Genomic DNA, 23,348 nt, shown 5'->3' with positions numbered 1-23,348 from the left:
CAAATATTATTAGAAGATAAAGCTACTACCACTTTATGGTAGTATTATGATTATGAAAATTATTTTGTATTAAAGAATGAATATTTTATAAAATATCATTTACATAATGCAGTTTTAAACCTTTATTTCAACAAGAAGGCATGATTTTTTGAAATAAGATAAAATATTATATAGACTAAATTAAATTTTAATCTAGAAAACAAAATACATAAGTATTGAAATGATGGTGCAGACTAAGAATCTTAAATATTGAATAGATAGAGGAAATGAATTTATAGGCCAATAATTCTAACTAAAGCTATGGCTTATGGAGTATATGGTATGCCAGTACCATGAACAATTTTGTAGGAAGTTGTCAAAAATATTAGTATTTCAGAATTACTTTGTCCAGCATACCATATGTTCCTGTACCATGTCACCACTAATTTATTCAACGTCCTCTTCTTGTAAGGTTGCACCTCTCATTGAAGAGCGAAGGCGGTCAGATATCTCTGGCAACTTCTTGAGGAGTAGGTGGAATATGTGTGGTGGCATTGTTTGTTGAAGCACCTATAAACAAGAATTTATTAAAAATCTATACAAATATAACAAATAAGCCAGATGGTATATTATAGATTTTTTGTGGTAACTGGAGCAGTGTGGTGTGTGAAAACTTAAATGTAGTTTTACTCTGATATTTTTTGTTTATTAAGCACATGATGTAACCTCCTTCATACTGTTATGAAACTTACACTTAGTAATTGTTGTGTCTGTCCACATACAGCCACCGCCTGTCCTAGATGCTCCACACCAGTCTCTAGATCACCAGCTGCCAACAATTCTTCTCCCAGTTGGATCTAAACAGTTTTAATGTAAATGCTTCATTGAGATACATGGGGTTCTTAGCACAAAATTATTGATTATTTTTTGACTAAATACAACTAGCTAAGAAAACATTTCCATAAAACCTGCATTCAGAAAAAAGTTATAAAATGTTATATATACATTTTTTTGGTCAAAACTTGAGATAAATTAAAATTAATGTAATATAAAAATAAATTGTATTTCAAAACTATAAGTACTCTCCCTTTTCATGCTATTTAGTAAAGGTTTCACCTGGATGTTTTTAAGCCTAATTTAAAATACCTGTTGCAGGAAGAATCTCTGCATGGCTTCATGATCATTCATATCAGGCAAAGGTCCACCCATTGTGCGTGCTGATCTGCTTGAATTTTGTTGTGCCTTTTGCCTACCTAAAACAAGGGATTAACAATGATATTAAGTAGTCCCAAATAGGTTTAAAAATAAAGAAAAATAAACAAATTAAACTACTGATAGAAATAATAATAAGAAGAAGACATAGAACTTAGGTCAGTAATCTAAACCTTTGATACTTCCTTTTAAACATAAAATATATTACTATAAATTGTAGTATTTGTTGTATGTAAGCAATAATACCTACGTTTGTATACGCAGTTATTTATCATTTATAAATTTACAAAAACACAAAAGCGCCATAAAGCTGATTAAAAAATTTTTTTAGGTTGTAATTATACAACATGAAGAATAGAAGAAAGAATATGTTAATATTGCTATTGATTTGTAATAAAACATAGTAACACAAACATCTCTTTAGTATAGATATAAATACTTACGCTCCTTCAATTTTTTTTTGTACAGCGGGTCTTTACGACGTTGTTGATCAAAATACACACAATACCCTAAGAAGAGGGTACCAGCTATTCCAGCTGCGAAACCTAATGTTGTGCGGCTTAGTTCCATTTTAATTTATATATTGTACCAATGAAGTCATATAATTAAATGTATATGTTACGAACGTTCAGTACATTTACAAAAATCTCGTCGCCATTGAAGAATGAAAAGAAACGTCAAAATAAGTTTCAATGTTGGCTGTTGTAAAACTTTGCTGTGTAGTTGGCAGCGCTGTTTTAGTAATAAGGATGCGTTCCTAATATGTCAGCAATAGTTTACACTATTTGGAAACGTTTATAGAAATACTCTATAAAATAATATCAACGTTTAAATTTCATTCAACATAATTGTTAATAAAAATATTGCATTTTCAACTGATGATATTGACTATTTCAAATTATATGAAACTCAGGCTTATTAGTAAGAACATTTTAATATTTCTTGCCAATCTTGCCATATAATAAAAATAGCTGATGTACACATGATTGTAATTTGAGATTTTATATATTTAAAAAATCCCTGTTTCTTAATATTTATGCCTGTCGATCCTTGTAAGAAATTTGCTTGTGAGATCCAGAGATGCCTTGTTGGTAAGTTAATTCAATAAAATTTTATTTACGAAACCACTTGCCGACAACTAACATTAAATTTAGTCGCCATCTTTACTGCAATCATTCAGTCGCCTCTAGAATTGCGGGCGTTTCATCGCCGATTTTCAATGTTTTGCTCAAAATTAACTCTATTGTTTCTTTCAAAATATCTATAATAAGTTTGTGAAGTGTTGCGTAATAGTATAGTGTTAAAATGAGTTTTTTCGGATTTGGACAGACAGCGGATATCGAAATCGTGTTCGATGATGCTGACAAACGCAAAGTTGCGGAGGTAAAGACAGATGATGGTAAAAAAGAGAAATTACTATTATATTACGATGGTGAAACTGTATCTGGCCGTGTAAATGTAACATTGAGAAAACCAGGCTCGAAACTAGAGCATCAAGGAATTAAAGTAGAACTCATTGGTCAGATAGAACTATTTTATGACAGAGGTAATCATCATGAATTTATTTCTTTGGTAAAGGAGCTCGCCCGGCCTGGCGACTTATTACAGCATACATTGTATCCATTTGAGTTTGCAAATGTTGAAAAACCATATGAAGTTTATACTGGTGCTAATGTAAGATTACGATATTTCCTGCGGGCTACGATTGTTCGACGTTTAACAGATATTGTTAAAGAGGTTGATATCGCTGTGCACACGCTATGTAGCTATCCGGACGTGTTAAATTCCATTAAAATGGAAGTGGGCATTGAGGACTGTCTACACATTGAGTTTGAATATAATAAATCAAAATATCATTTAAAAGATGTTATTGTTGGTAAAATATACTTCCTTCTTGTCAGAATAAAAATAAAACACATGGAAATATCAATTATCAAACGAGAAACCACTGGTTCAGGTCCTCACACATTTACAGAAAATGAAACTGTTGCAAAGTATGAAATTATGGATGGGGCACCAGTTCGAGGTGAGAGTATTCCGATACGTGTTTTCTTAGCTGGCTATGATTTAACTCCTACCATGAGGGACATTAACAACAAGTTTTCTGTAAGGTATTATCTTAATCTTGTGTTGATGGATACTGAAGATCGTCGTTACTTCAAGCAGCAAGAAGTAACCTTATGGAGGAAAAGTGATAAATCACGTTTACCACTTCATAATCCACATCATCCACAAAACCTTGCTACTCCAACACCTCAAAGACAGCTTAGTGCCTCTAGTGAGGAGAATTCGATCAGAACAGCATCGCCAAATGTACCAGAAAACTTGCAAAGGTCAGTCTCCCCACCTTTGCATGCAGAGAAGCAAAATGGCCCTGCACAAATGGAACAAGAAGAACCTGATGACTTACCTGAGAAAATGTCCAACACACATATTGAAGTAACAATGGATGTTACGGAAAATACTGATAGCCCTCCAACAACACTACCAGAAAATAACATAGATAAGTCACCAGTTTCTGAAAATTGTGTAAAAATAGCAGAAGTAGAGAAACCACAGATAAGTGAAAAACCCCAAGTCAAAAAAGTAAAGCCACAAGCTGAAAAGGTAATGGTTGCCGAAAAACCCCTTCTCGCTGAAAAGCCACAACTTGCTGAAAAGCCAAGGCTAGTGGAAAGTGAAGCCAGCCCAAGTCAATAGCCATTTACTTGTGCGGTGATACGCACCAATTCTATGGACTACATGTTTTATTTGAAAACAATTGTTTAAAATATGTATACCCATTAGATTGTTAATGTCATTTTTTATGTTTTATCAAGTAGTCTTATAAATAATGTAAGTGTAATAACAAAATTGTGATAAGGTTTGAAAAATGCACTTTTCTTTGGTGTCTTCAAGATGCAATGCTATTGAACATAAAGTACATATTTATTTGAGTAGGATAGATAAATGATATATCAATGTATGCCTATAATTTGTTTATCTCAATTTTTGTTAATTAAAGTGCAGTGCACAGTATACTATAGCTTCTAATTCTTTTTGCAAGAAAATTTGTATATTTTTACACAGATTAGTGTATTTGAGAGAAGCAATATTTAAATATTGGTAGCCTTATTTGTATATTAGAGAGATCATGTCAGAAGTTGAGAAGTATGTGTTATGCAATAGGTACATTAATAATATTTAGCTAATTTCATTCAGATAATTGATCATAATTGAACACCTATACACTTTTATTGCTAGTATCAGATTGTTATATAGCTTTTCCATTATATTCATAGTACATACTCTGTTAATGGACTATTTTCTTCATCAAATTCAACTTACTAATGACTGCTATCATATGAAATTAATTAGTCATTTTAAATTATGTACCTAATGGATATCTGAGAATAATAATGTTATATTGAAATTAATTTATACATATATAAAACTCATGGCAACTATAACAATTATTATGAAGGTCACATGGAAATGTTTTTTTTATTATGAAAACTGAATTTGTATATATGTGCAGAATTATTTTAAAATTATTGCTGTGAATTTATGGGCTTGCAAAAATTGTGAAACTAAATATTGACTTCATTATAAATACATTCATCATGGCATGTCTTATTTTTACAATAATTATTTATAGAATTGTTATTTTCGATTAAACATTGTCAGCGTTATGAAGTCTCGTTTCATGTATTTCGTTATTACGTCATTCACGACCGCTTTGTGACTATCTGAATGATAACACCTATTATGAGATTAGTAAATAATGATCTGTATATAAATATTTCGGTTCAATAAAATATTATGAAATATAACAGCTTTTATAAATTGGAAAAAGCATCCTTTTAAATTCGTTATGTTATCGGTATTTTAAAATCAGGCAGGAAGCCTGTATCAACTGCAATGAATTGTGATGCTGGGAACTAATAATTGAAGGTATAATTAGACTTGACATATGTGTGTTTACTCAACCTAGGCTTGGTTTAACAACTTGGCTAAACCAGTCTTAAAGTTTTTATTCCGTTTAGACCTGTTTCTGATTTGATTCTTGTATTTTTAAAACTTTGCCACTTACGGCTTAGCAGTTTTGTTTCTTTAGCTAACGCAACTAAAAAGTAGGTTTGCTTAGCATCATTGCAGTTGGGCATAATTTAAATAGTTTTTCTATCGATTATATAAAACTGCCTGAGAAGTCGAGTTAAAGTAGATTATAGATTCAACAATTGTTTGTAATTTAAAATTCTTGGTTGAAATATAATTCTCTATAGAGTTTACTGTCTAGAGACAAACTGTGCTGGTTACATAATGTAATCACCTGACCTTATGTACCTACGGCGTGTTAATGGTTTTTCCAGTTTTTGCGATTGGGATTTATTACAAAATTACCCATTATAATTATTGTATGCTAATGTTTTTCAATTTATATATCAGCATTAAGTGAGAATCAAATTCTATGCTGTTAACAGTTAACCAATGTATTTACTGTAGTCAACATCAATTTATTTCAATTGAATATATTAAATGTGTCCTTCACTTCATTGGTTAGGTTAAGTTGCCAATGAACATATGAATCTACTAAACATAGAGAATTAAATCGCTATTAAACTGATTAATTTATATTTGTATAAAAAATTGGGGATTAAAATAGTTTATATTTGATTACACTTACATTATATGAAGCATTGGAAATTTTAAACATTATTTATTAGAAAATTATACATTACCAGCCAGAACGTTAATCTAGACTGATGGTGTCCAATATGCTTCAGTAATTCTATTTTTTATTTTAAGGATTGATCAATTATGGACAATTATGTAAAATGTTTGATGTACATCAATATATTGTTAATGAATAAATCTATAAATTGATATCTTGTCTATTTATTTACCCCTATAAAAGGTTTCGAACAAGCATTCATTCCTTATCTTCATAATGTAATCATCTTTCCTGTAATAGCAATCGCCCTGGATTTTGTAAAGTTGTGAGTCTGTTACAGTGACTATATTAGCGAATAAAACACACATTTCTAAATGTTAGCCTAGTACTGTGTAAACCTCCCCCTTAATGTATGTACGAGTCTTATCGAGTGTTAAAAATAAAAAGCAGTAAATATAATATGCGCCGATAAGTTGAGAGTTTTGACCGTTTAAACGTAGCGTGTAATAAACAAAATATAAGTGCCTGGAATCGTATGAAATATGCCCCTACAATAATATATTATAAATAATGATTGGGATATACTTTAGACTTCGTAGCTGACAGTAGCAAAACCCCCTATTACATTCGTGTATACTATAACAGTCCTTCATTTATTATTAATAAAATATAACTTCAACAGTTAGCATACTGTGGCAGAATAATTTAATGCTGGCAGCATTTTCTTGATGTATATAAATATTCGATATTTAAAGATTGCTTATTGGCACTAAATATTGAATTTTTTTTTCTACAATTCTTTTTAGGCGAATAGTGACGGATCCGCAATTGAACTCTTCTCTACTTTTCGTTTAGAAATTATGCATTATCAAGAAACAGTAACACAACTCTCATAGACAAAGATAAGGTCGGTTTTGGTAATAATTTTTATTAAATGTTTGTTATTTCAGAACATAACTTTCAAGAAGTACGTTGTGATCGTGTGTTTGAAGCGATGAGGCAGTGCTGTTTGAAGCACAAACACGTGTCTTTGGTGTGCGAAGGCTACAGCTTGGAGCCTAGGACATTTGCGCCCGTCACTGACAGGGCGGATAAACGATTTTAGGTAAGAAAAATCCTTCAGTTCCGGGAAAAAGTTTGTCTCTCCGAACCCACAATATGTCAATACAATAATGCCAGATTGAACGCCTTATATTCTGAGGATATCCACATAGCGAACCTTTTTTTTACAAAAAAATACTATTTTAAGATTGTATGATTTTACATAATAGGTGTTTATTTTGGGTAATGTTCACGATCACGGAATCCTTCTAAATCTGTTTGTTAAACAAAGTTAATATTTTAACGAAGTATATCTCAGCATTCGTTTTTAGTTTTCACTTGTCATAAAATAGATATGATAGACTTTCTTGAAGGTATGTCCGGCTTCACAAACGAGTGTCATGTTACCAATGTGGGATTAAGCCACTTTGGTATTGAAATTGATACCTGGAACCTAGACAATACCAATTACTAGTTTTGTACTTAACGGATCCGTTTTTACGTAAATTCGAGAACTAGAGTCAGAAACAAGGCTAGCTAAGATTGACGTCCGTACACCTAAAATTTATTGGCAACTACCTACATTCCTACTAGTCTATGAGTTTTTCGTTTCATTCGCGTGCCGCAGTTTTTTTTCTATCCAAAATGCTTTTGGATAAAACTATCAGGCATCCTCTATCTTACGTTAATAATAATGAACGTAAGCTTTGGCGATAACGCTGTATAACTTTCTTTGTATTTATGAAACGTCTTTCGTTAAATATATGAACCTATTCTTTAAAATAATTTAGTTTCCTAGTATTTCTTTTTCAGATAATGGATCAACGTCGTCGCAGTAAAACACTAGGTCAAAGAAGTTGGATTTTCAAATACCCGAGGACATTTCAAGTGACATTCACCACCTTATTCCTTGGCATATTCTTCTCTAAACCAATCTACGATTTATGTTTTAGAGAGCTAGAACCCATCGACACTAGCGAACCCCCTACCACATTTAATCCTAAGAGAAACTTTACTACTTCATAAGGTATGGAAGCGGTATCAAAAGCAAAAGAAAGATTTGCCAAATATCCGCTAATTTATGCGAAATGTTCTAAGCAAGGTATGCTTTACGCTCGTTGCGTACTTTTAAACGAAGATTCAGTGAAAAAGGACGACTGTGCTAAGGAATTTCAAGAATTCAAAACCTGCTTACAAAGCGCTGCAAAGACGTTAAAAACGAGAATATAAAATGTTAGGAGTTTTAGATTTACAATTTAAATTTCACGCCACACTAGCATTTATCATTCGTTTAGCTTTTGTCTGTTATGGCACTTATCATGACAGCCATTTTGATGTACCATACACAGACATAGATTATAAAGTTTTTACAGATGCAGCAAAACACGTATATCAAGGTGATTCCCCGTACAAACGTCACACGTATAGATATAGCCCAATTATTGCCATCCTTTTGACACCAAATGTATTCTTAAATTCGAACTTTGGAAAAATTTTATTCTGTGTTTTTGATATATTTTGTTCCTATGCAATAAAACAACTCATTGAAAAGCAACTAGGGAGTAAAAGTACTGCGTCTAAAATCGCAATTCACTGCTCCTTATTTTGGTTGTACAATCCTATGAGTATAGCCATTTCCACCCGAGGTAACGCAGATTCTATGCCATGTTTCTTCATAATAATTTCACTTTTGTTTCTCCAGACCGATTTAGTATTAGGTAATCTAAAATATTTCCTGAGTGGCATGTTTCTAGGACTCTCAATACATTTGCGATTATATCCCATAGCATTTACATTTCCCATGTATCTATCTCTTGGAGAATATAAAATTACAAAGAAAACTAATATAAAAGATGGTTTCATCCAGCTACTACCTAATAAAAAGCAATTGATTTTAGCTTTTAGTTGTGTTTTAACTTTTGTAACCATTACTGGGGGAATGTATTTATTGTATGGTTATGAATTTTTATTTGAAACCTACATTTACCATCTGTTTAGGAAAGATACCAGGCACAATTTTTCAATCCTCTTTTATTACTCATATTTGACTTCTGGTCAAACAATCGATTTAATTAAAATGTTAACACAGATATTTGAATGTGTCATTTTGTTTATACTTAGTTTAGCGTTTGGTACAAATACAAAGACACTTGCTTTCTGTTTGTTTAGTCAATCAATGGTGCTGGTTGCCTACAACAGTGTTATGACCTCACAATACTTCATATGGTTTCTTTCACTTTTACCATTAGTTGTTCACGATTTTAATATGAAACCAAACCTTGCAATAATGTTAGGTATCATTTGGATGTTCCCCCAAGCTAAGTGGCTATATTTTGCATATTTATTAGAGTTTAAAGGACAAGATACATTTGTTTTCATTTGGTTAAGTGGAGTATTGTTTTTTTTTGCAAACATTTATGTTTTAGGGCAACTCATAAAATATTATAAGCCTAACTATGGTTTTGGGCAAATTGTTAATATGAGTGAAATCAAAAATAAGTAGTATTTAGTTGTTTTTATAGATAGATTTGCAATGAAATAAAATATAGAATTCATATTTTTTTTATTCTAAACTACACCAAAAACTAACATTAAAACAAATGCACATATATACCACTTCTTCTAATTAAAGCAGTATTTCTATTAACATCAGAACCTTTAATACAAACTTAGTCGAGGCAGCATGTTGTTAAGTATAATTTATTTAAAACTATTGAATTAAGCTTTGATAATATAGTTAGCATAATATCAGACATATTATGGCTTTTGTGTCTTTATTTCTATTCTTATTAAAAAAAACATACTGCTATTATTTCTTTTCCTGTAGATTAATTTTAGTTAAATCTTCAGTTTCTCCTTGAGACATGTTAGATAGCTTTTTACCAATTCGCTCATGTACATCAAGGTACTTTGCAACACATCTATCCAAACATACTGATTCGCCTTTTCCTAAAACAAAATTTTGTTTGTTTGATTGTTTAAAGTATAGGTAGAAAATACAACAATATCAGAATCATTCAAATGCAACATTGAAAGATAACCTACCAAGTTCAGGTTCATAATATTTAACAGGTATACATTTTCGATGACAGGCTCCAATAAGACGATTGTACATGTCAGACATCATCTCAATCTCCAGGTCTTGCACCAGCTGGAGCTTTGCGGGGTCTAATTGTGGAACTGCCATTTTCCTATATTCTAATTTGTACTATGTTATAACTGGAAATACATTTAAAGTATACAAATTTAAGCATTTTTAGATTTGCCACAAACCTTCCAATTATTTCACAAAAAATTAAGGCAATTTATCAGCTTTTAGGTACAAAATCAGAATTATTGTAATTTTTGCTATTTAAATCATGGCATTTTAAATTATACAATAAAAAAGCTTAGATCTGCTAGTTTATTGTTTAAATATATATATATAATGATTTATAAAAATGTTTAGAATTTTCAACTTACTATTTTCCTCACAGTTTTCGGTAAACGTCTGGGTATTCTCCTTCGTTAGATTTTCTCATGCGTTCACGAGATTTCATATTCTCCAAACGTCTCTCATTAATGTGACCTTTGGCTAGCACAAAGAGCGACAAGCTTACAGCAGTTATTCCCACCCTAGATAAGTAAGATTAAATTAAATATAGTTTTGAATAAAGATCTAGATCAGTTTTAGAAAAATATAACCTAAATTTCATTTATTTTATTTTACCAATTTAAAATATATGTATAGCTCACCACACACATGTGAAAATTACGGATTAAGTAATTATTATGTAAATAATTACCACGAAAGAGTTATTTTTCCAAATTTTCCAAGCGACATAATTTCTGCGAAAAATCAAAAGAATGACGTTTGCCGTGTTACCATAGTCGAGTGAAAAATAAATTTTGCTTGAAAGCGGCATACTCGCGGCTTCTATAATAAAAGTAATAATTAAAAGAAGAAAAAGACGTAAGTCGTAAAATCTTATCGACATCTTGCTGAGATAATATATCACGAATTTAAAAATTTGAAAAAAATACAAAAATATAGATTTTACAGTAGACGATTATGCTCGCTTTATTATATTTTTTACATATTATATTGGTGTTTTTTCATGTTTATGTTGTAACGGTAATTAATTCCTAAAGTGTACATAATTTCCTAATTGTAGATCAAATATAAAAAAATACTATTGAGTTATTAATGCTATCTGTGAATCATTAATTCGTTTGTTTTCATTGTCCATTGTCAAAGTGTTTGATAAAAAAGCCACAAGACAAGTAAAAATTAAAAACAAAACGTGCTGTTTGCTGAGTATAAGCCTAGCTGTTGAGTTAATTTAGAAGATTAATATAATTACCAATTTCCATAAGTAATCGATAGAAATGCCGAAAGTAACAAAATTACATAGTACGGGTAAGCCAAAAGCTCTGCAAAAATCTACTAAGCCCGATGGGTCAGATCAAAGAGACCCCGAAGAATCGTTAAGGGAATTTCAGTTACAGCTTCTTTGGTGTATCCAGAAATTAGAAAAATCTATAGGTGATAAGAAAGGAAATGATAGACAGCGTAAGTAATACATTCAAAAATCGAAATTATTTGATTTGTAAACTTTAATTATTCATGTAAATTTTTGTTATTAAAGTACTAGTACTGTTGAAATGTTTTCAAGTTAAGTATTATTTCTTTATGTATGTAGAGTAAAAAAATAAGCTTAATGCTTAAAACACATGCTAGTTCCAATTGTTATGGTTTGCATAGATGCCAGCCATATTACCCAGTCATATTATATTTAATAATTCATACAATACTTTAGGTTACCAGAACAACACATTTGGTAAAAACTTAAACAAAACATTATTTTATAGTACAAGAAATGTGGAAAGTATTGACAATATTAAAAAATAACAATCAGCCAATAATACGGAAAAGGCAGCTGATGCGGAAACATCTAGGGGACTATAGAGCAAAGATGGCAGCTGAAGAGAAGAGCCTGGTCAAAAGTATGTAAGGATCTTTTTTGATGTTTCTCTTTGTTGGTTAGTATTTAAATATTGTTTTGTTTTGCTGTAATAACTCAACTGTACCTTAAAAATTTCAAAAATGTGCTATCTTCGTTTTGTACACAAATTCCTTCTTTCAGTGGCAAGCAAGATAAAGATAGCAGATAATCCAGTGCTGCCAAAGGCTACATTTCTAAGAAAATCAGCATTTTTATCGAGTGGTGATACTGCATTTAAGTTCAGTTTTAATGTTTCACAAGAAAGAGAAGACAATGTTGCAAAAGAATTAAACAATGTAATTGACAAGACGGAAAACATTGTGTTAACAGATACTGGCAACACATCAAAAACTATCAAAAATGATGCTGAAAATCTCATGAAAGAAAATTTAAATAAATGTAAATTTTCTGCTTCTGGTTCAGACTTTAAGTTTAATTTTGATGTAGACGGAAAGAGTAAGTAATAAAAGTGAGACCGTTAAATTTAGTTATATATTTCAGATATTACTATGAAAACTGCAGTTTATTTTCTTAGTTTTTAAGGCTTATAAATTTTTTCACATTTTTTTAAATGTATTTTTAAAAACAAATCCTCTTATGAATTTGATATGTCATTTGAAGCAATAAACAGTATAAAAGTTAAATAATGTACAATTATTGGGTTTGGTCAGATTCATCAGCTTTCATTATGGTATGTAACTTAAATTTTTGAAAACATACCCCAACTGATAATTTAATTAATTAGGTAATATGATAATTGTACAAACCGCTTTTCATAATTTTGTAATATTGTATTAGTATAAATGAACTTGGCAATGCCGAGCATGAAAATTAGATTTTAAGTAAGGTAATAAAACAATTTTGTTAAAACAGTTTTCATTTATTTAGTTGTACCCTTCAAGTAACTAATGTCCACTGCAAAGTGATTGATAAAATCCTTTTTCAACCTCAACTCTGCTATCATCTTGTATTTTCATAGCACAAGCGTAGTCTTCATGAAAACTTGCAGAATTTACCACAGATAATCCTACTGGCAATTCATATTTGCTATAAAAAGCACCCCAAGTTGCAACCCCTAGCAAGATGTTGGTTTTCGTATTGAATACCGCGCCACCTTCAACTCCATGGTACATGGAACATCTTGGTTCGTCGTGTCTATAATCATCCAACGTGCAAGAATGATAGCAAGGAACATTAAAGTCCCCCATAAGGTTGTTGAACGTATAAACTTCATTACACAACGTTATGTCTATGAAAACTTCGAGTTCGGTTAGAAAGAAGTCGGATAGTGGATTTCTTATTCTATGAAAACCCTGCAAAACCAATAGACAAAATTTACATTTTTAGTATTGCATATATGTATTTTAAACACAGACGGGAAGGAACAGAGAATTCCCCGTAGCTTGTTTTTTGTTGGGGTATTTTTTCGCGTGTGAGTCTATTACGGGTGACTTCTCTATTATAGCCCAGAGCCCCACGAATCCGCCGATAACTGTACAGCAAATCATCGTTTGGTGATGTTCAATACTAGCGCTTTTTACTTCCAATAGCGGCAATAATCCCGACGTTTTTGTATGCAATTGTCATCTTTAAATCCAGGGTCGATATTACTATTGAGGGTACCGATGAAAATAGCTTTAAGTTGTTCTTGCTTCTAGAACAGTGTTTCCAAACATGGGAAACACGAACCGCTTACATTAATTACTACCTACCTCTAAAATTATTTGGAATTTTGCATTAAGTAGGTACAGTTTTTAATTATGTTTTGAAATTTTACTTATTTTGTTTCGTTAACAATTTCCTAGTAATTTATTCTTTAATTCTTTGGTTTAAGTTACTAAAGTGATCATACAGATTTAAGAAAGGTTAAGGTGGGGCATTGGACAAAATGGGTTGGGTTTCACTGTTCTAGAAGTTATCTCATGCTATATAAAATATGATCGCATGAATCCACTTACCTTTTTAATTGTATAACCCACGACTTTATGGGTATCATTGAAGCTACTATTTCTAAACCATTCATATGCAGTGTCAGTTCTGTTTAGAGGGTAAATGTCTATTGTGTGCCATACGCCCATAAAATAGCGTTTATGTACCACGATAAATCCAACATCATCATATCCTTGCTTTGACCCATTTGAAGGTACAATAAAGGCTTTTGAAAATATTCTGTGGTCTTTATATATAACTCTAGTGTAGGTGATGTGTAGGCTGAATAAAATAAAATGAATTTATAAACACATTTAAAGATTAAAAACCGAGGAAACGCACATGAATTAAGCAAACGAACAGGCTTTGAAACTACCTAGCATTTACACCTGGCATATAAAATACCGAACATAATATATACAACTAAACTACAGGAACGTTATACCTGAATTAATCACGTAACTCGCAGTTTCGACGCTTTACCATACTAGTAGTTAAACAGAGAGATTCGCGCTAATATCCATTAGAAAAGTTTTATTCCCGTAAACAAAAGATAATTTAAATTAAAACCACACAACGTGTAATATTTAACATTGAACATTATCAAATATTTATTTCTACCAGATTTACGGAAAAAAAGGTCTGAGTAATTGGTTACATGAACGAGGTACTTTATGCGACAGAATTGCCATATAAAGTTCTTTCTTTGACAAAAACGCTGCGCATCTTCGTGACGTAAAATAGGTAAGTAACCTTACGTAGCAATGCACCTAGCAGCAGTGACAAATATTTCCTCTTTCACACATACAGCAGTGCACATGTGTGGTTTATCTGAATTTCTAGAATGGATAACCCGGGCAATCCATGGGTACACTTCTTCCGACACGTGCGTGGCGTTTACTTCATAGTTCTTTAAGGGAGGAAAGACTGAAAATTTAAAGCTCTCTATGAAGTCAGCAGAAAGGTAGACGATTTATCGTGCTTAAACCTTCTTTCATTGAATAAAGTTCTATTTTGATTTAAGCAAATTCAAACCATAATGCATAGGTTCGGAAGTATATAGATCGAATATTCTTTAATTCGCTGAAAGTAGGTAATTTTGGGAGTCTAATTGACGGCAATGCTTATTTCTTGAATCTTAGCGGCTATGTAAGTTTCCTAAATCATATTAGGCACATATGATATTGATAAATCGTTTTTAAGGTCTGTTTTAAATACGGTCATAATAATCACGTAATAAATAATAATAATGGCGGGCAGGTAATCAAACGTGATTTAAAGATTTTGCAGTTGTAAAACTGGTGGATGGTGATTGTTCTTAAAGAATAGGTATTTGTACTTAATGTTTTAATTGTACAATTATTGTGAAACATTTTTGTTAATCATCTAATGTGAAATATGTACTTACATGTTTTGGATAAGTTCAAAGATTCCTTTTCATTACGTAGGCCATACCGTTGCCAGACTATATCTTCAAAATTATCGATGTATTCGTCCCCAAAAATTTGTGTGCTCAATACAAGAATTATGAAATAAAATGTATGCATTTCGTAAATCGTTTGGCATTTTATAGGTTTGCTGTTTCATTGGAAAATATGGTATTTTTATTATAATATTGGAAATTATAGTGTACGGTTCAATTTTACAGTAGTAAAAACTCATTCATATTATTTTATTGAAGACCTCGCCATAATTTAAGACCCATGGATATTATATTATTTATTTAGTTTAGACAAATTTAGGGCCCTTCAAGAAAAGAGAGTAGCAATTCTTAAAACGCCGGCAACGTACTCGCGAGCCTTCTGGCATTGAGTGTCCATGCGCGGCGGCATCACTTAACATCAGGTGAGCCTCCTGCTGTTTCTTGTTTCTTTTATAAAAAACAAAATGCCAATTTATATCAAAATATTATTATTATTCCCATCGCTTTCAGGTCGTAATAAAACGTATATTTTACATACAACAAGTAAAAAAATAGTGATAACATTCTCAAAAAAAATCATTTGACGTAGACACAAATGACATTACGTCAATGCTCAAATGTTAACAACCATTTATTTTATATATAATAAAACACATTAAATATAATCATTTATTTGGATTACACGCTTAACATAAAATATTAAATATTTAAACGATTTCGTATTTATCAGGATGGAAAGATATTTCTTGTGAAAAGTCCACCGGTGTTCCATCATCAGCCTGTACCACTTTGTGAGATGACAATAAAGCTAATGACGTTTCAGATGTCCAACTGACAGTTAGCGGGAAGAAATCGTTTGGTATCGCTGGAGTAACACTGAAATAAAATAAAACAAAATAAATATAAAAACTATTTTAAATATCCGTCTCTGTTATCAATTTTAAAAATCAAAAGACAATTTACACCCACTAGTCCAAACTCAGTAATTGAATTAGAAGGATTTTCGGATTACAGGCCTCGCAGTCATTACAAAGGAGACTGACACCGCTCATGACGCCTTAAAATCTCTTACTTCAAAAAAAAATACCGGTCGTAATTCTTAAGGACCTGGATTACCGAGCTTAGCTCGGTATTTTTTTTTATAAATCATGTTTTTTGGAAATAAAATTATGAAATATGAATATAATTATCGAATAAAGATAATTAATTATATTCATATTTAAGTTTTATTTGACTGACATCTTTAAACGAGCAATTCTATGTTTATGTTGATAAAACACAAATAAAATGACATTTTCTAGAAATGATTCCTAGCTAAATCGATTTATCGCCCCCGAAACCCTCTGTATACTAAATTTCATGAAAATCGTTGGAGCCGATTCCGAGATTCCAATTTTATATATATATACAAGAATTGCTCGTTTAAAGATATAAGATATCTTGTAGATGAATGCCTATATAAATTAAATGATTATTTTCTTTTTAACATTTTAAGTGAATTCCATAATAACATGGAAACAATAAACTTGGCCATTATAAAGAGTGGTGGAGATTACGCCCATGATTCGAGAACTGGCAGTAAAAGTAGATTAATAGAAGCGTTTAATATGAGTTTACTTGGGTTTTGACGTTCATAAGTGTACATTGTGTTATGTATGTAAATAAATGATTTTAAATGTAATAAATTAATAAAAATATTAAAGATTTTTTTAGACTTACGTGAATTCCAAAGTACCACTTTTTTGTTGTTTATTAATAAATGGAATGTTCCAGACAAGAGTTCGGCCTTTTTGACTGTAACTGCCTTCCCATTGGTGGACGACAAGCGTAGTGTTGCCAGATCTAAAAATAATGTTAGTAATTTTTAAAAGTCAAGTGAATTTTAAAAACATTACATAAATAAAAAAAAATATATTTTTAAATATCATTAAATATTCAAGACCATAAAATAATCACCACAGATGTGGTCTTGACAATGTTTTAAAACTTTAAAAGTTTGAAGTTTCTCGCCCACGACTGCTTATAAAGCACTCGAAGCGTAATTTTTTGTAATCAGTAATTAATTCCCGTGTATATCCAATTAATGAAACTTCTTAATAGGTAAAAAAAACCTCAATATAATAAAAACATCGGGAATACCGGCAGAAGTGAAAACTTGAATATCAACATTGTGCATTTTTAATATTTTGGAATGGTTAGGGAATTATTTTAGACGACTTGCTTTAATTATCAGTATAAAAGTACTATCATTAAGTAGTTGATTATAAGATTTATTTATTGCGCTATCACGTGTCCTGACGCGTGTTTAACATTTTTTGACCAATTCCGAAAAAAAGTGTACCTAAAACCCCGTAAAAGTTTTCACTTGAACAAGGATAATATAAGCAGCGATATATACTCACGGCAGAGGAATGTTAATATTGACATCTGCAAGCACCAAGTGTTCTTGTTCTAGCTCATACTCAATGTTGACGTCACAACCCCCGTTAGCGCCCTCTGACGGCCAACAGTTCACTAAAACCATAGATTATTTTTTATTTACACTTTTATACAAATCGATTAAATTTAATTAAAAACATTCGCTCTAATTTCCATAAATCTTCTCTATCAATCTAAGTGAAATTAAGTAAAAAATCTTTTATGTAATTTCATACAAAAAATATCTATGTCTAAATATCAAAAATTAACAGTAAATTAGAAATACAAGAAATAATTCTTTAACATACTAGGATTTTCCAAATGTCGTCAATTAGTTATTAAATAAACTATATTTAAGAGAAATTCCAAAAAAGTTCGCTCAAACTACGATTAAAGTTAAATACGATAGTAAAAAAAGTAATAATATAAAAAATAATAAAATATACTTTTATATTAACAAAAATTTATGCATTTCGTATGGGATTAAATTCCAATACTAAATATGTATTCATTCATCGCAATTTTTTAAATAAATACCTGAAAGCGGTGGCCTGTCATCGCTGGCATTAGCCAACCTCCATTTCAGGACTCCAACATCACTGTTCATTGGGAATGGCCTCTGAGCTTGCTTCAAACGAATCACTCCCTCGGATCTGAACGCCTCTTTGTCCACGTTGGGGTGAGTCTATAAAAATAATATCACATTTAAATAACTATCTATTTAAAAACAAGTAGTTTTAGGGTCAAATTTGGCTCATTTTAGGGCAATAAAAAATAAAATGCCACGTATTTTTGTTTTACCTACAAAAGGGTAAATCTATTCAAGTAACCTAACACAAAATAACAAATATTTCATCATCAAAAACAATATATCGAATTAACTTTAATTACTTTATCTGGCATCACCGCCTTCTAATACCAGGTGTAGTATGGCCAAATTTTAACTAAACAAATTATATGATATGTAATTTCATTTCATTTCAGTAAACAAAAAGATCCATTAATATTTTGCGAGCATATTTTTAAATCACTATATACGCTAAACAAATCGCACGTTTAATTTGCGAGAGTAAGCGGGCGAAGTAAATGCGATTTTGTATATAGTGTTTGAGTCGAATACTCAACAGCAATAATGTGATAAACTAATATTACCTATACATATGATATATAATGTTATATATAAGCTAATACACACCTGAAGTTGTAAAGGCCTCGTGTCCTTATTATCGACGTGCACGTGAATTCGTCCGTACAACTCGTTCGTTATACGCAGCGTCAAGAGACCGGACAACTCAAAGTTTTGTATATCGCCATCACGGCCCGCTGTTAGGTTCAAGCGTTCCTCCAAACGTAGGTGGACGCTAAAATGTCATGAATTACACGTTTTTGGCTTTATAAAATCTCTTTGTAAAATACAGTCACCTAGAGACAATTTGAACCTTGAGTTTAACATAGTTGACCAGAGACAAATTTCAAATTGCAGATTTTATCTTTCGTTTGATATAATCTTGATGTATTATTTCTATATTGGTCCAAAGAATTAAAAAAAAACAATTGAAAGATTTGTACATGATAAACACTTCAAATTCTGAAGAGTAGCGTTGCTCGGACTTAAAATTACCGAGGGGACCACTCAACGTTGATTTTATTTATACTTCAAGTTATAGAGAATCGACTGTACCGTCATGACCTACATACGAATATTTTGCGAAAAACACCTGGCAATTTAAAACAGTGACAGGGGAACTTTTACATTTATTTGAGAACTGGCTGTAAATGTAACTTTAGAAGCATTCATTTTTTTTGCTTTAAAACTTGCAGCTTAAAATTGCATATGACAATCGCTTTATAAGAAAATGGTAGTCCAACCTTTCATAATCTGTCTAGATAGAGCATAGTCAACAAAATAGAGGTATTAATTATCACTAAAATCTTAATAAAATTACTCCTTGCCGAAATTTGTGCCCAAATTATTCTAGACTTCATTAAAAAATGTTCATCCCGTTTATTATTAAATTACGTATTCATATTTGATAACTTTTTCAATAAATTATTGCATATATAGAAAGATTAAATTGAATTAATATCTGTTCGTCTTGCATTTCAATATTAATAAACAATCAGTATTTAATTAATTTTTTAAATCAGAAAGAAAGAAGAAAAATCAATATTAAATTTATACTTTTTTTTTTGATGATTCTTTTGAGTTATCTTGATTTTTAGGGTTTTCAAAACCCTAAAAAACAAGATAAGTAAAAAAAAATCTTATATAACTCAAAAAAAGGAAAATAATGGGTTCAAGTTTTTTCAAATAGTCACCCCTATTATCTAACATATAGAACACAAATTATGTAGAGAGATAAAATTTATATAAGTCTATCTCTTACAAAAAATTGTTTAATATATACTCACTCTTTCTGATCAGCAACGGGTACTTTCTCCACTTTAGCGACAGCTGTGGTCGCGGGGGCGATCTTTTCACCTTCAGTCTGGAGACGAGAGACGAAGCTGTCGGCGTCTGTCCCACGAGAACCGAGTTTCATCGCTGAACGAGTGCTACGGCTGAAATAACTTTTTTATTAATCCAACCATTAACCATCAATTACCTAAAGCGAAAATTAATAAAAACGCTTACTTGCTTGAATAGTTTATTCGTTAATTAATTAAATACTAAATAAAAAGGTAATATTATCTTACTGTTAGTCATTGTAATAAGATAATGAACATTTTCATCTTTTTGTATATATTAATCATTCTAGCTTTGACAGTTTTTTTAGTTTAATATTTTTACATAATTTATGTCAGCTGTAAACAAGATATAAATAAATAGATCATAATGGCATTAAAATGCTTACGTCTCTTTGACCGGTGTGGTGGGTATCTTTTCAATCATCGGCTCACTGCTTGCAGTAGATGATGACATTGAAGAACTGCCGAAACCAGTTCCTGAACAAAATAGATTATTATGGACCAGGATATAGTATTTTAGGCTCACCGTCTTAGCTATGAAAATGTCTAAGATGTAATTAAAACAGTTCTGAACCTGTAATATTCAAAATTTTCTTTCTCTTCTTTTTTATTTTCTTGATCAATTAATATACTGTCTTGGACTTTACAATTGGTAACTGTGACATTTGAAATTCACTCAGTTAGTAGTTTGCCGATGAGTAGGGATGCCTACAGGTTCGAATTGAATGACGTGGAATAAGTGATACCTTGATGATCTTATGTTCCAAAATAATCGAATTTTTTATTTTATTTATTTAAATTTATTCAACAAAATTTTAAACGACGTTTGTCGGTTAGGGGGTGAGTCAATCCTTAAATCGTATGTTCTTTTTCATGCGCAATAATTTTCAAAACACAAGTACTAAACTAAGGTTTTTTAATAGAAATATTTTGTCTTTTAATTTTTTTTTATATAACAGGGGACAAACGGGCAGGAGGCTCACCTGATGTTAAGTGATACCGCCGCCCATTGACACTCTATGCCAGAGAGTGCGTGTGCGTTGCCGGCCTTTTAAGAATTTGTACGCTCTTTTCTTGAAAGACCCTAAGTCAAATTAGTTCGGAAATACTTCAGTAGGCAGCTGGTTCCACAAATTGGTGGTGCGCGGCAAAAACTACTTTGAAAAACGCGGACGTCGAGGTGATATGGGTGGAAGAATTCTTACCAAACGACTTGTGTGAAGCTCCAGTGTACCTTCCTTTGGCAGCCTCCAATCTTTCGCGTTGTAACTCTTTTGCCTTTTCCCGCATACGGTTCGCTGCTTCTCGCTCTTGAGTCTGTGTTAAACAGAATAACCGTTTATAAATTCAAATATCTATAGTATAGCTTCAAACAGATGTATAAACCGGATTAAGGTTTTAATTATCTGCTAAGGGTCAGAAGACTGATTGCACGATGCGCTCTAGAAAAAAAAAAAAAAAAAAAATCTGCTAAGGGACAACACTAATAAAAAACAGAAATGTTTCCGAAACATGTGTGACAATAGTAGGCATAATATATTAACGGCAAATAATCAATACATAAATAATAAACCCACCTGTCTGACTGCTTGGTAGATCTTTTCTTCGTGAGAGTCCATCTCCACAAATGAACGCACCTGCGGAAACACTTATTAAGTTTTACAAATTTTTCAAGTCATTTAAATAGATTACACAAAAAATGCACTTATTCTCATGTATGCTTTTAGTAATTGAAATAATTTAAATTTGGTATCAAGCCATGTTACAAAAAGTCCCAGAAAAATAACTATAAGTTGTTATTTTGTAGTATCATAATAAAATTAATAGTAAATTTCTTGTTCAAGTAGAGTTAACACATACCTGAGCCAAATTAACACTTTCTCTGTATCCAAGGGCTACAATTTCGTCAAATGCAAACAGCAAATTGAACGCCTGATTTAATACTTCTGCCTCAGTAAGCTGAGTACAATATTCTGGTACCTAAAAAATACATAATACATATGTAGATTTTTGAGTTCGTTAAGCTCCTTGTCATGAAGAATTCAGCCCTATGGTAACTGTGTATTAATAAGTATAATATGTGAATTATACTATCTTAAAATCTTTATGAATGTTGTTGTATTTGATTTCGTATCACACAAAGTATAACACCTAATTCTGTAAATTTTTTCTTGGGAATTAAATAACACAGATGACAAATCAAAAAGGCATGATGTTGCCCCATGCAATTAAAGGCAAGTGATATTTCCTGCAATATAATAAATTATCTAAGATGAAAAGTACTCTCAAATGTATGCCTCGCAAGGCAAATGTTTGAAGAACTAAAAAAGTACATAAATTTTTAGAATTAATTTATTACCACTCTGCTGAAGAGCCGAAGGGTTTCCAAATCTTCAAGAATGTTACTTGCTTTAGTTGTGATTAATAACATGTATAACTTATCCAACGGCTGATACACATATCTAAAAAAAATATATTAGAGAAATATTACAAGATGTATACAATATGCATTTATAACATTATTGAAAAAAGATTTAAATCAAAAAGTGACCAATATTCATTAGAGAATTAACATGAAATATATTTTCTTTTGACTTAATGAACTTAAAGCAAGTTCAAAACATATTTAATCATTAATTTTCATTAGTTTCAATGTCAATAGTAGGAAGGCTTATATATTTATTAAATATGTTTAAGTACTAGTACCTTACAGATTCTGTTTCTACAAATGTGTGCTGTCGGCCACCGGTCATTAGCTTAGGAAAAGCAGCTAGCAACCCTTCTATACGAGCCTTAGTCATCTCCACAAACTGACGAGACACCAAAGCTATAAAACGAAATTTACATGTTGCGAGCATTATATACCCAGTATTTAGAGCTAAAAAATTCTACACAAAATTTACCTTTGCCTGATTTCGTGCATACCGTAGCCGCGATAAGCACCTAAAACCATTGAAATGTATTTATTAACACAGGAATACATAATATATGTATTGTAAATGTAAAAGCAGGGTACAGAATCAGAATTCTTACCATTTTAACAAAAAAATCTTTTGTACAAGGTAATATTTATTTTTATGGACTCAAAATAATTTAATCCCGACTTGTGATTTATTTTCTTGGGGACGTTTTGACTTTTAATGGAGCTGACGTGTAATCGTTGACATTTTGACTGCTGACAGCATCGAAAATAATGAACACATGTCAGATTTATATATCAATGCTGAATCTAATGAAA

The 23,348-nt window shown here is 31.3% G+C and overlaps 7 protein-coding genes across 8 annotated transcripts; 3 read left to right on the top strand and 4 right to left on the bottom strand.

Annotated features, from left to right (window-relative positions):
- Positions 1 to 331: 331 nt before the first annotated feature.
- Positions 332 to 1,872, bottom strand: LOC110997767 (mitochondrial import receptor subunit TOM20 homolog). The gene is made up of 4 exons (XM_022266077.2): positions 1,635 to 1,872; positions 1,126 to 1,232; positions 732 to 836; positions 332 to 549 (listed from the first exon to the last, which is right to left on the bottom strand). The coding sequence occupies exons 1-4, from the start codon at positions 1,759 to 1,761 to the stop codon at positions 427 to 429; spliced, it is 462 nt and encodes a 153-aa protein (XP_022121769.1). The 5' UTR covers positions 1,762 to 1,872; the 3' UTR covers positions 332 to 426.
- A 456-nt stretch (positions 1,873 to 2,328) lies between these two features.
- Positions 2,329 to 5,003, top strand: LOC111004023 (vacuolar protein sorting-associated protein 26B-like). The gene has a single exon (XM_022274827.2). The coding sequence runs from the start codon at positions 2,497 to 2,499 to the stop codon at positions 3,889 to 3,891; it is 1,395 nt and encodes a 464-aa protein (XP_022130519.1). The 5' UTR covers positions 2,329 to 2,496; the 3' UTR covers positions 3,892 to 5,003.
- A 2,978-nt stretch (positions 5,004 to 7,981) lies between these two features.
- LOC111004024 (GPI mannosyltransferase 1) lies at positions 7,982 to 9,441 on the top strand. Its single transcript, XM_022274828.2, has one exon. It carries the CDS (start codon positions 8,118 to 8,120, stop codon positions 9,387 to 9,389), a length of 1,272 nt encoding a protein of 423 aa, XP_022130520.2. The 5' UTR covers positions 7,982 to 8,117; the 3' UTR covers positions 9,390 to 9,441.
- On the bottom strand, positions 9,433 to 10,774 carry LOC111004025 (mitochondrial import inner membrane translocase subunit Tim10). Of its 2 annotated transcripts, none has more exons than XM_022274829.2 (4): positions 10,622 to 10,774; positions 10,349 to 10,501; positions 9,932 to 10,105; positions 9,433 to 9,835 (listed from the first exon to the last, which is right to left on the bottom strand). In XM_022274829.2, exons 3-4 carry the CDS (start codon positions 10,071 to 10,073, stop codon positions 9,696 to 9,698), a joined length of 282 nt encoding a protein of 93 aa, XP_022130521.1. In that variant the 5' UTR covers positions 10,074 to 10,105; positions 10,349 to 10,501; positions 10,622 to 10,774; the 3' UTR covers positions 9,433 to 9,695. The 2 variants fall into 2 exon arrangements, with proteins under 2 accessions (XP_022130521.1, XP_022130522.1); XM_022274830.2 differs by having other exon boundaries at positions 9,932 to 10,084.
- A 342-nt stretch (positions 10,775 to 11,116) lies between these two features.
- Positions 11,117 to 12,745, top strand: LOC111004017 (UPF0488 protein CG14286). The gene is made up of 3 exons (XM_022274819.2): positions 11,117 to 11,438; positions 11,738 to 11,872; positions 12,013 to 12,745. Exons 1-3 carry the CDS (start codon positions 11,255 to 11,257, stop codon positions 12,333 to 12,335), a joined length of 642 nt encoding a protein of 213 aa, XP_022130511.2. The 5' UTR covers positions 11,117 to 11,254; the 3' UTR covers positions 12,336 to 12,745.
- LOC111004029 lies at positions 12,737 to 15,379 on the bottom strand. Its single transcript, XM_022274837.2, has 4 exons — positions 15,209 to 15,379; positions 14,559 to 14,727; positions 13,830 to 14,082; positions 12,737 to 13,184 (listed from the first exon to the last, which is right to left on the bottom strand). Exons 1-4 carry the CDS (start codon positions 15,345 to 15,347, stop codon positions 12,777 to 12,779), a joined length of 969 nt encoding a protein of 322 aa, XP_022130529.2. The 5' UTR covers positions 15,348 to 15,379; the 3' UTR covers positions 12,737 to 12,776.
- A 499-nt stretch (positions 15,380 to 15,878) lies between these two features.
- Positions 15,879 to 23,283, bottom strand: LOC111004032 (coatomer subunit delta). Its single transcript, XM_022274841.2, has 14 exons — positions 23,144 to 23,283; positions 23,014 to 23,053; positions 22,817 to 22,937; positions 22,470 to 22,572; positions 21,971 to 22,090; positions 21,688 to 21,747; positions 21,316 to 21,427; positions 20,497 to 20,587; positions 20,054 to 20,203; positions 18,837 to 19,002; positions 18,179 to 18,326; positions 17,626 to 17,737; positions 16,943 to 17,065; positions 15,879 to 16,099 (listed from the first exon to the last, which is right to left on the bottom strand). Exons 1-14 carry the CDS (start codon positions 23,144 to 23,146, stop codon positions 15,931 to 15,933), a joined length of 1,518 nt encoding a protein of 505 aa, XP_022130533.1. The 5' UTR covers positions 23,147 to 23,283; the 3' UTR covers positions 15,879 to 15,930.
- Between the last annotated feature and the right edge of the window lie 65 nt (positions 23,284 to 23,348).

The sequence above is a fragment of the Pieris rapae genome, chromosome 9 (genome assembly GCF_905147795.1).
Source record: "Pieris rapae chromosome 9, ilPieRapa1.1, whole genome shotgun sequence".
Lineage (NCBI taxonomy): Eukaryota > Metazoa > Arthropoda > Insecta > Lepidoptera > Pieridae > Pieris > Pieris rapae.
Note: the sequence above shows the minus strand (reverse complement) of the source record. Positions and strands in the feature narration are given on the sequence as shown.